At 40.7% G+C, this 17,019-nt stretch overlaps 1 protein-coding gene across 1 annotated transcript in view; it reads left to right on the top strand.

The window, feature by feature from the left end:
• Positions 1-1,343: 1,343 nt before the first annotated feature.
• Positions 1,344-17,019, top strand: part of LOC115795402 (voltage-dependent R-type calcium channel subunit alpha-1E-like) — a 64,675-nt gene continuing 48,999 nt past the window's right edge. The window contains exons 1-4 of the mRNA XM_030751293.1: positions 1,344-1,753; positions 7,799-8,065; positions 11,997-12,102; positions 13,809-13,948. Coding sequence (XP_030607153.1) covers positions 1,344-1,753; positions 7,799-8,065; positions 11,997-12,102; positions 13,809-13,948 — 923 coding nt within the window. The remainder of the gene's footprint in view (positions 1,754-7,798; positions 8,066-11,996; positions 12,103-13,808; positions 13,949-17,019) is intronic.

Here is a 17,019-nt window from a genome sequence, read left to right as displayed (position 1 = left end):
GTAGTTCTTTGTGGTGTGCTCAGCTACTAAAAAGATGACCAAATTCAGGCTGAAAAAAGAAATCATCTCTAGATGTATCATTACTTTTACTACACCCACTTTCTGTGCAGTCTTGTTCCGCCCACTAGTATGATTACTGGTACTATTTCTGTATGACTGCTGGTTCAAAGCTTCTGTTCATCCAATCATATGCACCACTAGTATCAAAGATCCCACTGGCAGTGCAGTTAAATGGTGGCATCCATTCTGAATTTAATTTGTTTGAGTGAAAATAAGTCAAATCATTAGGAAATAAATGTTTTCTATACTCCGCTTCATATCATTTTAAGCTTCAAAGTTTTTTTTGATTGCAGTAGCAGTCAATAAAGTTAGCCTAGTCACCAAGATGGGAAAAAACACATTTGTGAGAATCAGAAATGTTATAGTAGAGATAAATGTAAAAAGAAATCCTGAATTGAAATCTGCAGATGATGCAGGGAAGATGGCGGTAGAAGTAACTCCACCACAATCAGTTAAAAAAAAAAAAAAAAGCTTTATAAAACTTTATTGAGGGGACAGTTTTTTTAAAGCAAATTCAGATCCAACTGGTGCTTCTATTCATGCACTTTTTATGTCTTGGTGGCCTCTGACAATAAACTTAATTTAGATAATGCTTCAAACAAGTGCCCGGAGGCAAGTTAAGATGGCGAGTGGTGAGACTTACTTTTAGAAGTTGCTTTGTTGACAGTGAACTTCTTGGTTTTTGCTTTATAGTGAAAAACAAGGCTGCATACAAGCTGCAGTCTGAGGTTATGCTCAGGTACAAAGTGCATTTTGGCAAGTGGTAAACATAAAGCACAGCTGATGGGATTTTAATTAGTTTAGTAGGTATTTGGTCATAAGAAAGGGAAATGAACATTATAATTTTTGGTCCATTTTTCATGACACTACGTGAAAAATGTTGTAGGAAACACTGCACAAACAAATGTCTGCACAGCAGTCCATTTAGCAGAGGTTGAGACTGTTCAATGAACATCTGGCCTCCTGGGGCATTGAAAAGTCCAGGTGTTATCTGCAGTCACCCTCTGAACTCCATGAATATGAACTAAACTTTCATTCTTTTCATAGATTATGAGATAGTTCAGTCTGGACCAGAGTGGTGACCTGGGCAAAGGACATCCTTAGTGTCACACTGTTTGTTGCTCATAATGAAAGACAAACAGAGAGCAGACAGGCAGGATGTGCCCAAGCAATGTTTATGAATTATTATTGCAGTGCTTTTCACCAAACATCCTCCGCCTTTCTACCCTTTTTCTCCACTTGCAGCATTATGCTGAAACTGCCACCGACCAACCTCTGTGGAGATGTTCACCAGTTCAGAAAAGTCCCTTTCCCTCTCCTTTACACCCAGCTCTCCAACCATCGGTGGTCGGCGTGGAGAGACACACATCCAGTCCTCCCTGTCCCTCCCTGAGCCTGAAGCCTGGAGGAGGTCTAGCCTCGCGGCCCGGCCTGGACTGGCACAAGGAGCTCGCTCTTCCTCCCTGCAGGTCCCTCATGCTGTCCCTGAGTATCTGGGGCTGCCCCCTCGAGCGGCCAGCTTTGATGTGCCATGCGGACAGGAGGAATGCTCGTCCGATCAGGGCTCGGGGTCTCTGAGCCCCCATGGCATGCTCCGGCGGCGCGGGGGACTTGTGGAGCAGAAGGACATCATCATGGCCCACCAGGCTCATAAAATACAGAGCACGCCGCAAGCCCGCCGGAAGGAGTGGGAGTAAGTATAAAAGAAATTCAGAGTCAAAGGATTCCTTTTAAACTGTACGTGTAAAGATGATAAATCTCCATGGAGGAGGATGAAAGTGCCAACGTGAAAGAACCTAGATTCTGGATATGAAGGGTAACTTTTCAACCTGCACATCGTTAGATCCCTCGAGGTTTACGAGATATGGATGAGGATGCAGATTTGATTTAAATATTTTAGTAAACATGTCTTTCCTTGCAGCAGATACTTGTCATGGCAAGACAAGCTCAGGCGTAATTAAGAGCCTTAAATGATGGCCTCATTTCATTCAAGGATCCAAAAAAGCAGTGCGTGAGAGGAAGCATGCATAATTGCATGGCTGCTGAACTGGAAGGGGAATGTAGCTGACACTGATGGTAGTAATTACACCTGGTGCTTTTCCTGCTGAGATGCATCAAAGTCTGTGTGACAGGAGACATACTGTAGCTTCAGTGAGCGAATGCATGGGTTAAAAAAAATCCTGCTTTCCTGGTAACTATCAATGGATGTTTTAGCTACACTGTAGTTAGGTTTATTGCCATTATGTGTAATTCATAGCTACAACAGGCAACAAATGCAACAACAATAGAGCAATTAGCAGTTTAAGAGATAAATATCATTCTTAGGAGATGGTGGAGACAAATGCAGAGCTTCATCAGGTGGCCACAAATACGACTTCAAATACATGATATTGACAAAATCAATTGTTTGTCTCACTTTACAAGGTGATCAACTTTTTTTCAGCTAGCCCCTCTTCCCCTGAGTGACAAGAAAATCCACTGGATGAAAGGGCAAGTAGCACCCATCATGAAAAGGCAAAAAAATATAAAAAAGTGCATAAGTCCTTGGTGAGCAAGGCTGAGTATTTTGCAAGCCGCACACCCTCAGATCTGCAGAAAAATGAGGTCCATGATTTAACAAATACACATGTGGCTTTGTGTCTGCTGGATGCATGAGTCCCATTTAGCCACAATAAATAATAAACCTGTGATAGTGATACCTGTCAGGAACATTTACATCTAATCTGCGACACTAATTATAAACCACAGAGTTTCTTGTTTCTTTACATTGGTGTTTTTTTTTTTATGGAGGACTGAAACTGCCAAGATAACATATAGAAAAGAAATAAATGAGTCAGTACATAAATCAATATCGCATTTGTCTATCATGCAAAAGATCCTTGGCTCGAGACTGGGAGGGGATACAAAACCCAGACTCAGGAGGTCACAAGCTAGTGTATTCCCAGTGCCAGCCCCAAGCCCAGATAAATGGGGGGGCTGCATCAGGAAAGGCATCTGGTGTCAAATCTGTGCCAAATCAAATATGTGGAGCCATCCACTGTGGCGAGCCCTTGGGAAATAAGGGAGCGAAAGTACGAGGACCAGATTAAATGCACCAAAAATGATATAAAATACAGCAACACAAACCTGAATCATCACGTGCACACTCACCTTGTGGTACGTAAAACATAAAAATGTAAACAGTCCTGACTGGTGGTATTTTCAGTAAGACTATCTCAGTGAATCAGTTCTCTATGGATCTTCTGGCTGGATGCAACCGTCTCTGTGGTGAGAGTTGACCCCATGACACACCTAGAAGGACAGCTCATTTGTTTGTGTAATAAAACAGAAATTCATGAAGAAATGTAGAAAGAATGACAGGTGCTTTGGAAATACATGGGGGACAAAGAAAAAAATCAAATTAAAACAGAAATTTCAACTTAAGTTAGATTTCTATGAATTAATGAACGATACATTTATTTCTATTTATTTATTTATTATTTGCAGTGCGCTTAAAGGTAAATTTATTTGTTGAACCATTTTTATTTTATTTTATTTGTGGGGGTTTTGGCCCTCCATGATTTCACCAAAATGTATTATTGAGGCTTAATAATGATGAGAAAGAAAATTTTCAACTCAAATTATGAAAGACCTTGTAACCAGCAGTCATCCTTTTCTTTGCCTTTGTTTGCACATTGCTTCAGCAGTGAAATGATGTAACACCATCAGCAGGGCTGTGTAGTCATAGTGCTGTTGGTGGAAATATTCCACAGGACATCTTTAAGGGTAATACTGAAAATATATGGGTTCAGGTGCTGAAATGATTAACCATTAGAGTATAAAGTATAACACTTCTTATTGTTACCACTTATCCTTGTTTTGTTGCTCAGATACAAAATGCTCCTTTCAAAAGGTGCTCCATTACTGCACTACATGCAGATGCCTTTGTTGTGCATTGTTCCACCAATGATTCACTCGATCAGTTTCCACCTCTTCTCTCGGTTGATTTGATGCTTTTTTTGGTCTTTTTTTTTTCACTGCCTGTTTAACATGGCTGGCTGCAGTTTACTGTGATCAGGTGTGGTACAGTGCTAATAATGGCAGAGCTCAGGGTACTTGCTTGTGAACTTCTGAACTCTGTAGCCACATCGCTCTGATTATCCACTTCCAGCCACTTGAATGTAGAGTGCCACTCCATCAACGTGACCTCTAACCTTATAGTTAGTCCTCCTCTCCACCTCCACCTCCACCTCCTTCTCCCTTCATCCTCTGATGTCTCTTTTGCTCTGATGCACCCTTGCAACCTACTGCATGTCCACTTTAACGTGTACTGTCATGTTCTCACTCCCCTTTTTTTTGTTACTCTTCATTTGTCTCTCACATGTACAGAAACACAAAAACAGATGTACATTTTCTATCTACAGTATGTTACCTGCAACTATAGGATATATCAATTTATCCATGCTCCTTAACACTTTCTTAACACTTGCATGCTCAAATCCATGTAACATGGAATCATCAGTTACCTAGACACAGGGAAAACATACAAAAAACCCCAAAGCAGGTTCAAAACCTTATAACTGTGAGGCAACAGCGCTCACCCTTTCACCAAGAAGTAGGACCTAATATTAGGGACAGGGTGCCGCTGTATGTGTATTGTGCATATTTGTCCATTAGGGGATGCTAGGGAATCAAAGTAGAGAAGCAGCAGGGAAGCAGTGCATGATGCCTTTTGAGCTTCTCTGAGCTACTCAGTAGAGTTTGGACATTACTGAGCTTAACCTTGAAATGCTGAACAGCTTTTCTGAAGATAAAATAAATATTAATGACATGCATTGAATGATATGTCATTTCAGTGTAACTTTTTTCTTTTAATAAAACTTTTCTTTTAAATTTTTTGTATAGATGGCCAACATTTTTTTTTTTTTTTTTTTTTAGCAATTTTAGGTGTTAATGTACATATCTGTGCTATTGTTATGAAATGGTAGGCATGATTTAATATAATATGTAATATAAAACATATGCTTCAGCATCACCAATCTGCGGCGATACAAGCAGCAGTTCTTGGACAAATCAAACTGACATAACTCAGTACTAGAGGATGTCTGTTGCTAGGGAACAGAGAGAAAAATAAAATGCTATAACCACTCCAGTCAATGTTGGGTGAAAGCCTGTCTGCAATTATATAAAAGCTCTTCAGAGTTCTGGCACAAAGTACCTCCCATTAACGTTTTCACTCTCAGTGCATGTCACCTGCAGGCCCACTTTATCTGTCTTCCCCTGTCGCATGTGGCTCCTGTCACATGTGTTTCAAATGTCTTGTAAAATGAGGCCCTTTTCTGTTAAGTTCATCTCATTCAGAGTTCGGTTAGGCCCAGGCAGACTGATAAAACCTTTTCCTCCTCTGTGGCTAACGGCTATTTTTGGAAGTAGGTTGCAAGCAAGAGCACAACAAAAGCCAAACACTGTAAAGGCAAACTACACCTGGTCACCTGTGGAGTATTTTTCAGTCATCAGCAGTGAAGTGATGGTGCTGTACAGAAATCAGTTTCCTCTGTCAAGATGACCCCTGTGTATATGTGTGTGTGTGTGTGTGTGTGTGTGTGTGTGTGTGTGTGTGTGTGTGTGTGTGTGTGTGTGTGTGTGTGTGTGTGTGTGTGTGTGTGTGCGTGTTGGGATAAACAGATTTCTGTAGGAAGAGGTTGCTCTATTGTGCAACATGGCTTTTGTTGGCAGAAATGAAAAGAACGGAGCAGGAATTCAAGAGAGCTATGTCGCTATGGAAACAACAGCAAAGAGAGAAAGCTGGAGACACACGCACACACGCAGATATGCACTGTTTGCAGAGATGGACAAATATTTTTGTTGGGAAAATAGATGATTTTTTTTTTTTTTTTTTGGAATGAGTGCTTATGTAAGATATAAGTAGAAAATGGAGAAGAATGCAGGATGTGTTAATAAATGTGTCATCAGTCAGTACCATGATCAGTTACATGATAATATTTATTGTCCTCTTTTGCTGTTTTATGCATCCTGCACTTGATAGGTCAGTACAGCCTTTTGTTTCTGCCCTGCTTTGCACGACACGCCCGCCTGCTCCATGCAGATGAAGCAGAGGAGGAGGAAGCAGAGCTCAATTTTTGGAGCTCAGTTAGAAACTTAGCATGAATTTGTCACTCTCTCTCGGCTTGTTTTTACAATCCTCCCCCCAGTCTAAGCCCCTCGCTCGCTGCCAGTCTACTACACGGTGGTACCTGCATTCAGTCGAGTCTGTCAGTCAGCAGCAGAGTGTGATATTTCTTGTCAGGATATCAGTAGAGCAGTTGATTTTAATTGTGACAAGCGGCAGCCTCGGGCATGAAATAAGCCTCGGTTGAATAATATTGCGTCTGTGGGGGCTGAAGTGGTCATCTTCAGGAAACAGTGGGGAGGTGGAGGAGAGCAGCAGATGGAGTGAGAGAGCCCAGTTGCCTAATGAGGTCTCACTTGTGGCACTGAGCGTGAAAGAGACCCTGCTTTCTTCTGCTTTCCCTCAAAAAGGGAGCAGCCCTAAGATCTATTTCATGCTCTATTTTTACTCCTGACTTTTACTCCAATATTAGCACAATGGCCTAGTTTTTAAATGTTTTAATAGTGCAAGTCTGTCTCCATTAAGGGAAAAATATTACAATGCTGTCGGACTGTCAAATGGTGAAAGTGTTTAAATGGGAGATGCTCATATAAAGAGCAACTTATTTACTTGCTTGCTCTTTCCTGTACCCACACACCTGTTGTCTTTTCTGTGCATTGTCTAGTATTTGGTTTTATTTAGCTTTAACACCCCTCTCTTTTCCCACAGCACCCACAAACATCTTTACATAATGGATTCTGAACCACATACCCACACAGCCTGCTGAATATAGTCTTCTCCTTTTTTTTTTTTTTAAGGAAAATGTTTTTGTTCATCCTCAACAAACTCTAATTGCTATGGTAACAAAATATATGTCCCTCCTCTTCACCAGCCTTCATTCAGATTCAGGAATTTGCTGTGAAATAGTACTGTGGGAGGGGGCTGCTGGTGCTTATGCGCTCTTGGCTGATAATTTTCCAGCAGGTGATAAGACTGCTTGATCTACCTAGTCAGGCAAGCCTTGTTGCCACAGGCAGAGTTTCAGGTTTAGTCGCATTAAACGGGCTTCCTTTCGCACGACAGCCTCCTTTTGTCAAGTTCGGGAAGATGCGCAAAGTTTGGAAAGACTTTCCTCGGATGTCTCCGTCTGATGAGCACAGAGTAGTTTCAGATCATGTAGCTGCTCCCGGTTTGTCAGATCAAAACGAGCTTGGATGTTGATAGAAAATACAAGGTCGTAATTCGGTGGATTTTTTTTTTTTTCCTTCTCCGCTGCCCGAGTTAGCGGTAGAGACGCGCGTTAAAAGTTGCTCAGAGCTGACTGTTGGCGCGGTTAAACAGATGGGATAGCGGGGTTTGTTTGTTTTTTGCAGCTTGTGCACCTCAATCTTCATTAAGTGCATGGAAGATTTTCCTGACACATAAGCCAACTGAATGATATACCCCTTTTTTTCCCTCTTGTGGATATGGAGTGATAGGAATCTAACTTTCTGGGGAATCTTGGCGCTCGAAAAGCTGTCAGTGGATTGAAGGTGGATGATTTTTTTTTTTTTCGTTTAGCTCCACTTCATCCCCCCAACCCCTTTTAGCTTAAAAAAAATCGCCCTTAGTAAAGCACTCTAAGCCGGTCGTCTCCTCATCTCTTTGTAGAATGGCTCGGTTTGGAGACGAGTCCGTTCCCACCACGGTGGACTCCGGGGATGGGGACTTGGAGCGCGGCGGCGGCGACGGGCAGGACCCGGCAGCGGCGGGACTGACGGCTTCCATGAAACAAGCCAAGGCGCAGCGGGCCCGGACCATGGCTCTGTACAACCCAGTCCCCCACCGGCAGAACTGCCTCACAGTCAACAGGTCGCTTTTCATTTTTGCAGAGGACAACATCATTAGGAAATACGCAAGGCGAATCATTGAATGGCCATATCCTTCCATGAAGCATCAGAGTTATGTTTCAAGCTAATAGTTTGAATTGCTATGACAGGCTGTTGTCAGTTCAGCACCTTGGACAGCGACAGCCAGCATGTGAGCAGACATAAAAAAAAAAACAAAAAAAAAACAACTAACTCCTTCTAAAGTGCAGCTTCTAAATATCAATCCTGTCAGTATATTGTGCATGATGACATATACCCTGCATCTCTTTGTTTAGCGTCTGCATAACCCACTCTATGATTTCCAGCTGTTCCTGAAAGCATCCCACTAAAAACCTGATTTTAACGTGTTCATAGTTCTGCTAACTAACATATCTGTTCATCTGTGGGCTCCATTTGTGCTGATAGAAGCCAGAAAGTTAGCATGTGTTTATCATTAAAAGCAGCTCTGCTCACTGTGGGGGTGGCATGTAGGCACATCTCTGATGCCTTAGTGCTCATTGGAATATGAACCTGGCCATGAGTAGGTGTCAGTTCAAATCTACCAGGCAGCATTTCTCTGCTTCCTGCTGTAGCTCTGACCAACAGTTTCTCTCTCCTGAACTTGCGCAGCTCTAACAAAGCTCATCAGGGAACTTATTTTTCCTGTAGTGCGGCAGCTCTGCACAATCACATTAAGAAATTAGATTTTTTTTTTTTTTTGTATTTTATCTTTTCAAGTTTGAGTTATTTTGCTGTTTAAATGTTTTGATACTAAAATCAGTTTGGCAGCATCACTGAGTTGCCATATCTGCCCACTGCTCCTCCTGTCTTACACCCCCTCCAATACAGCGTGCCAGTCTCCCACTGTTACCTAACCACAGGCTCTGTGGGTGTGTGGGAGTGGGGCTAGTGGTCAAGACTAGCTGGCCACTGGCAGCATGGTAATGTGACTGTCAGTATCACTGAGGCAGAGGTATGTGGGAGAGAACTGGCCAGTAGTACTGCTATGGATCGTGGGCTGTAAAAGCATCACTGTCATGAGTGTAGACTGAGTGAGTGAAGTTTTGAGATCGGAGGTTCAGATTTTACAGGAATCAGCTGCACTGATTGGCAATGCACAGCAATTCACACAACTTTAGTAATGACTGGGACATTTATCAGGTTAAATAAGGTGCACCACCCCAGGTTACTGCATGTTTATTTAGTCTTCATTGCTACAGCAGTTAATTGATTATAATAATTGGTCCATCTAAAGAAGTTCATTTAATACACAAATGCAATGAGCACTTATAATTAAATCTAAAATACTAGTTACTCAGTACGTTGACAATTTGCTGTTTTGTTTTTTTTTCCCTATTTTATAAAATTCTAACGTAATATCTTTTGATCCCATGAATGGACAAATCCCAACCCTTTTTTTCCCTTGCAGTGTACCCAATAGATTATAAATACATCATTCTGATCTCCAGACAGCCATTTGATTCCATTTATTTGCATGCAGCATTAAGATCCTCTAGCACACTCCTGAAACTTTGTTTACTTACGTTATCCATCACAGTAATTGTTGTCAAAGTCTTAATGTAACTTTGACCAAACGAGTTGTGAATTGATTGCAGCTGAAAGAGTTAGCTGTCGCTACCTGCTTACTTTACATTCAGATGTGAATAAATCAATCACTGCATCATCATTTAAGTAATTTCTTCAAGAAAAAAGTTCATGATTCAAGGTTTTTCATGTGTTTTGTGTTTGTACACCAATATGCAGCTCTACAATGATTTGGTTGTTGCTCACTTTTACATTTTATTATATCCAGTCATGTGTTAGAAAATGTGCCCTCTGACATTCAGTTAGTAAGAGACAGAAAGCAAAGAAAAGCCCTGGATAATCAAGAGAATTACCCAATTTGATTTGATACAGCACATGTAGGATAGTGGCTTATTTGGCAGAATGATGACCTGGCTTACAGCAGTGAATGTGATTGGTCCAAACGGGCTAAAACTTGCATAATGACTGACACTTATGGTAACAGGTAACAGTTAGTAACAGAGTGGGTGAGATCCATTAAGTATTTCCCACTTTAGCTATTTTCAACCACTTTCAATGGCAACATTGCGGACTTGTCAATGTGAGTCACTGTGGGTCCCAGAGGTCCTCATCTCAGCGCTCCCCTGTGAGTCAGTGACCCCATTTCACTCATGGCAGGAAAATTAATAATGAGGAGCTCCTACCTCATGGGAACTCTGAGAGACTGAAAGTCACAAATGCTGGGGTGCATATAGTCAAACATGCAGGGTATGCCACTTCACACGTACATATCCTGCACCCTTTGGGCCCATGCATGTATACACAAACAGATGTTTCAGTTGCAGCAGTCCTCAGAGTTTCATTTAGAAGTAAAACTTCCTAAATTTCAGCAGTTACACCAAATCAGACCTAAAGCAAACCCTGCTTTACTAGGATCATGTAAGAAATAAAGTTATGCTCATATTCCACATTTAACAAATTTGTTTTTAGATCATTAATTTGTGACAGTTTTAAAGGAAACAAAAATATGAATATTAATATTTTAGAGCTAACTATGAACTATTTTTTACAGTTGATTGATCTATGACTTTCATTTTTTGTTATTAACAAATCATGTTATCCAGAATTTTAGTAAATAATGATAAAAAAAAAAAAGAAATCCAGTTGACTGATACTGGATTTTTGGGACAGTATATGACACAACATGTGCAGCAAAGTATATCTATCAAAAGGCAATTTGATACTGCTGATATATCACCCATTTTTCTCCTTAGTCTGGCTCTAAAAAATCCTTAGCACAATTTTCCAAGCGCCCACCATAAAAAAAAATCCTGTTTTGTCCAACTAAATTTTCAAAACCAAAATATTTAATCTCACAAAAGACAAACAGCAAATCATCCTAACAGAGAACAGTTACACTGCTGCTTGTAAAGAGCATTTATTTTTCTGTTGATCTGATAATTTATTAAATTCAGTTTTAAAACCTTTAAACACAGGAGAGTATAAAGATGGAATTCATAATGAATGAGAATGACTCAAGTTTATCTTATAAATGGCCACTATGTTCACATTAGACACACATTGCATCTTATCAGAGCTGACGTTAATGATTTTTTTAGAACCTGGACAAAATGCCCTCTGGAGTTCAAGGTAATGGATTTACAATCAAACAAAAATTAAAACTTTTGGAAAGCAGGAAACACAGAATGACTGACCTACTTCCTTGAAGAGTGTCCTAGATGATTACGTGACTTTCAAACTTGATGATGAGTCATTTTCTGTTGATTTGCAGCTGAATGTTGGATTGCTTCTGGTTTACTTTGGAGAACCTCACTCATTAAAACCTCACAATTACTGAGTAAATTAGCTAAAATCTGAGCAGTCTGAGGATCAACCTTTCTTTAGTTGCTCCCAGATGATGTTTGAACATTCATGTTTGTCGTACAAAGATGCTGATGTGTAATGCGTGCTGTGCGGTCCGCCGTGGCGTCGGCTGTTGGCAGTGAAAGGAGCCACGAGAACTGCTGGCTGTAGTTTGTGCAGTAGACCACTCAGGCCAAGGTGACTTCACTGTGCTCTCATTCCCTCCCTAACCTGCTCGCTTTCTCTTCATGAAAAGCGCTTTTAAAAGCAGGTTGCCATGGTTACTGCAATCTCTCTAACAGATTGCTTCCAATACCAGAGAATATGAACCATGCCATTATTCATGTCATTTAATTATCCTCATCCATCCATCTAGATATGTTTTTTTTAACCTTCCACTGAACCACATCTTTAAAATATTCACTGCGATTTTTCCGAAAATTGCTGCTTGTATTCTGAAAAACTGTTATTGCTGTCAGTGTATTTCAGCGATAAACTCTAGAGGAACTTGATTTGTGATTTGTCACGTATTCCTTCAGATTTACCTGCTTCTATGTGGTGTTTTTGTTCTTGTATTGTGAAGAAAGAAATTTCCTTAACTTCGCGGCCTTTACACCATTTGAGTACATGATCCTGGCCACCATCACCGCTAACTGTGTTGTTCTGGCCTTGGAGCAGCACCTCCCTGGAGAGGATAAGACCCCCATGGCAAAGAGACTGGTGAGGACAAAATCTGTTTTCATGACTTTAAAACACACAGGAATTTTTTTTAGACATTTTGAGGAATTCTGAGAGTGTACGAAATGTAGACTATATATAAAACATGGTCACAGTCAGCACACTGTCACCCACTTGCTTATAAAATCTCATTTTAAGTCTTGAGCTGGGCACCTTGGCTGCTGCCACTTTGGTATTTTGACACCATATGTCACAAGACTGACCCTGCTTTATCGTCTGTTTGTCTCTAAGCCCTTGTTTAGCGTTGCCACATTGGTGACGTCACCACAGCCCCATCACCATTTATAGACTGATGCTGAGGACACTTCAGTATTCTGCTGAATGATAGTTGTCGTTATTCAGTCAAAACCTCCACATCAATGCTGGTATAGAGCAGAAGAAGTTAAAACCTGAAATAAAGTAATTGCATTTTTTTACCCAGAAAGTCTCATCTTTTCAGGCTGTTCCAGCATGTCTTTGCATAATATGTAAATCTCTGAGCTCATGTAGATATGTGTTTGAAATGACAGTAAAAACCCACACGTTTGTGTCTTCAATCTGAACATGCCAGCTGCGCCACCTGTGCCAGGTTTAACTCACAAGTTTAGCAGGTGCCCATATGCTGCAAGGCTGACTACAGTGGTCTGGGTTCGATTCTGACCAGAGGCCGTTTGCTGTGTGTCTTCCTCCGATCTCTTCCTGGTTTCCTGTCTCTCACCATTGAACTATCTAATAAAGGTTTAAAAAAAACCAGCCCAAATTCTTTACAAAACTGAGAGGGACACAGTGAGCACCATAAAGTTATCAGGAAAGTGTTTACTGATGTAATAAATCAAGTGAGGAGTGAGGCTTCTCACTTACAGACTTCAGAGAATCAGACTTCTTTAAACAACCAAAGAAGGCGCCCCCTGCAGGCCAGTAGTAATAAATACCAGTTTTATGGAACTTCCACTTTGACAAAAGTACGGGATAGAAAGATTTCCAGTATCAATGAAAAGAACATCCCTCTGAGTTAAGAGTGCACAATTAGCGGCAGTCAGATTTGTCATTTGCCTGGTCAGGTTCTTAGATTTTAACAAGGAGGTGATTAGAAGAAGCTAGAGGCTGGCTAATGTGACATGTTACTGTGTGGAGTAGGAAAAGCGAGCAATTTATTCTTTAGATGTAATTTAATCTCTGAAAAGTAAGTGATGGTTTACTGTGCAGTATGAGCTGTAGAGCATTTCATCTTCATCCACACCTTCTCCTCACTCTGATTTTTACTTCAGGAGGAGGAGGAAGAAAACAGTTTTTGGAAATGGTAATTACTGTTTAACCAAACAAACTTCCCCCACTTCATGCCCCTCTCCCACATTCTTTTCAAGTCGCTTATTTCAGTTGTTCCAGTCCACTCTTAGACATGAGATAAAATAAAACATGGATAAATATCTTACTCAAACCTTTTCCTTCCCACACTATTTTCTTCATGAGAGCAGACACATGAAATGCTGCCTCAGTTTCCTGGCCTATGTAACTTCTGTAATGAATCTAGCACCTTTGCATCCAAGTGTGATCTTTCAGTTTTTCTGTACTGATCGTATGCATTCTTCTGCCCGTCTAAGCAGAAGAATGCCTGTATCTCTCTCTGAAACCCTATTGGTCATAGTTGAGACTGTAATATGACTTTTCTGAAGATCCTGCTGACCTATATGTGTAAATCATTCCCACAGGAGAAGACTGAGCCATACTTTATTGGGATATTCTGCTTTGAGGCAGGGATCAAGCTGGTGGCGCTTGGTTTTGTTTTCCATAAAGGCTCCTATCTCAGGAATGGCTGGAACGTCATGGACTTCATAGTCGTGCTCAGTGGGTGAGTAACATCAGTTGGTCTCCTTGACGACCTGAATTTTCAACAAAGTGAGAAATCTTTGTCTCAAACATTGTCAAGTTATTACTTGCCAAACATACTGGTGAAATCTGTTTTTGGAGGAGGAACAAATATCACTTCTGAACATCGCCATAGACTCTCTGACTGAGAGCCAATCAGATCTGAGCAAAGCAGTGAATTTGAGAAGCAGCTAAAGTGTCTGTCTGTGTTCCCATTTTCTTTTGAAAAAGGAAACGCAGAGATGCTGGAAATTTCTGGATAATGTAACAATCTTAAAGATTTATGTAGTTTATCTAACAGCCACCGGATTTCATTACTTTAGCTTTGTTTTCTGAAAAATCATATTTGTCATTTTGGCACGATGGATAGGTTAAAAACATACATTACTCACAAGCCTATTTTTCTGCAGCTTTTGAGAAGAGGCCAATTATGGGGTGGCAAATCGAGTTCTTTTGATGTTACAGCTGCGATTGCAATGTGGAATCACGTCAGCTTTCACTGACACATTTAACCCATAATATAGAATTAAACTGACATGCACTGATTAGCTATAACATCAAGAGCACCTTAACATGGAGGCCCATGTTGTGCCTCCAAAACAGCTCTGATCTGTCGAAGTATGGACATTAGACTCTTATGGGTATCCTCTGGTGTCACTAGGACATTGGCACTGGATCATCTGTGTGATTCAAACTTGTTCTGGTTCATCTGCAGACGCTTGATGGGAGTGGAATCTGAAGAGTTTGAAGGTCGGCTCAAAGCTGACCTCCCTCATGTTCACAGGGAACTCCCTCATGTTCACAGAGTCGTTCTTGAGTAGATTTTTGCATTGTGGTGGGGCACAGTGACCTGCTTGGTAGAAGCAAGAGCTGTCAGAAGCCAGTAAGAGTTGACTTGGTGCAAGGTTGTGAGAAGGTTCCCCATCAAAACATTCAGGAAAATCCGTGTTATTTATTTCACCTGTTGGTGGTGCTTTTATGGTTGCGGCTGACTGGCTGCAGATGGTGTTTTCAATTTTCTCAGCACTGTCATCATTAGCTTGTACCTGTCTTGATTAAATTCCACTCAGGGTTAACGGTAAGGTTTTTTTTGGGTTTTTTTAATGCACGCCAGCTTCTGTCATGGACTTTTCTATGCAAGGAACTGATATTTTGGGCTATTCTTTCTTTGTAAGAAATTTAAGAAAATTAACATGGTTTTATGGGGTTCCTGAAATGGCTACTCCCACTTTAGTGAAAATAAGCGGGAATGAGTGCTACTGAAGCATCTCGTCCTTTAGGTCCTGCCATTCAGGATCTCTTCATCAGAAATGTCAGCAGTACAGAGCTTAGAGGAGTACAGCCAAACAGTCTGGCAGATTTCTGTTGTCCACAGCAGTAGAGACTTTCATCGATCAATTGAAAATAAAACCACAAAGCTCACAGTGCACCAGCTGGATCAAAGCAGTTTATGGAGATGTGGATGTGTGGAGTTCCCTTTAGGCTTTGGATTGGTTGTGTGTTTCTAAGCTTCTTGCAGTTTTTTTCTTCTGCTTTTTACCTGTCTGGATACTTACTGATGGTTACTTAATGTTGGGAAGAGGTGTATTTTACCCCAAACTATGATGATTTCCTAAACTTCCTAAACGTAACCACAAAAGGAGAGAGAGTGAAAGCATGCAGCTACTGAAAAATTAGAACACAAAGCTCGTAAACAGGATAATAATCTTATTATAACACACAAAATCTCCATTTATCCATGAACTTCTCCTACTTGATGAGGAGGTGAGCAACCAAGATTGGCACATAAGTGCATGTTATGGGGAAATTATGCTTCAGCAGTGCGTTGGTGGTCCGTTAGCATCTGTGGGCAGCTTCGGACTGCTCGTCTACCCACAAGAGTGCCTCTTGTTCACAGGCAGTATCAAAAATATGTGATGAAACCAATCTGTGTGCTACTCTTTGTTGTGTTATTATTGGTCCATCGGCCAGTTGTGGAGAAGTTATACTGTAACATACAAAGAGATGAAGTGAAACTGAGTGTTAGAGACAATGAAAAGTATTGACTGTTTGTACCTTAAATGATGTATTTTTTGATCTTTGATGGTTTTTTTTCCATACTTCCCGAATTCATGTTGATCTCCAATGCCGCTCCCTTCCCTGTTCTGGCCCATTTGTCAGTCAATCAGCATTCAGCTGCCACGTCAAGCAATGTGAAGTTGGGATTTTAGAGAATTGGTGGTTGAGAACCCCTCTCTGAAGGCAAATACCCCTGCAAATAGACACAACCATGGTACTATAAACTAAGCATTAGGCCTCTGAAGGTTCTTATGGCATTTTTTCTATAACGATGTCAGGGCTGCAGCTCCATCTGGTGGCAGATGGCTGCAACATTTAGGACAAACGTTTACAGCACCAGGCATCAATTAAAATCTGAACAATTAGGCTAACCGACTAGTATGTCTGGTACTGACTAGTGACGATAGCGACAATTAGTAGTCGACTAGTCGTAATTATAACATCCTAATTATAAGGACATCATGTTGCCTAGCAGCCACCTGAACTATGGACTAAAAGTGCGGAACTACCAATACGTAGCTGACATTACAGTTGCCTATAGGTTACCAAGAGGGCTGGGCAATATGACCTCAAATCAAAATCATGATTAACTGAACTACAATTATATTAGGTATGTTACAAAAATTTTCCATTCTTTCCAGTTACGTCTGAAACCCATGCAGATAGAAAGAGCATGGAAAACAATACGTTACCACACCAATAGCACAAACAATAATGAAGTTACACCCAATTAACTACTCCTTTGGCATGCATTGTTTTACCATTATAATCAATGGAAAACTGTGATCTTAAAAGTGGATTCCACACAGAAAAGTTAGCATTTTTTCTCTGACTTTAACTCAATATTTAAATGAAATTATAAGGAAAGAGAGGCAGAAGTTTGGCAAACAGAAAATGTCAGCGCTGAGAAAACAGCTTTATAACAAACAGAATAGTTTAATTTTGTCTAAACGAACTGACTTTTTTTTTTTTTTTCATTTGTTGATTGCATTGGCT

The sequence above is a fragment of the Archocentrus centrarchus genome, chromosome 17, assembly GCF_007364275.1.
Source record: "Archocentrus centrarchus isolate MPI-CPG fArcCen1 chromosome 17, fArcCen1, whole genome shotgun sequence".
Taxonomy (NCBI): domain Eukaryota; kingdom Metazoa; phylum Chordata; class Actinopteri; order Cichliformes; family Cichlidae; genus Archocentrus; species Archocentrus centrarchus.
Note: the sequence above shows the minus strand (reverse complement) of the source record. Positions and strands in the feature narration are given on the sequence as shown.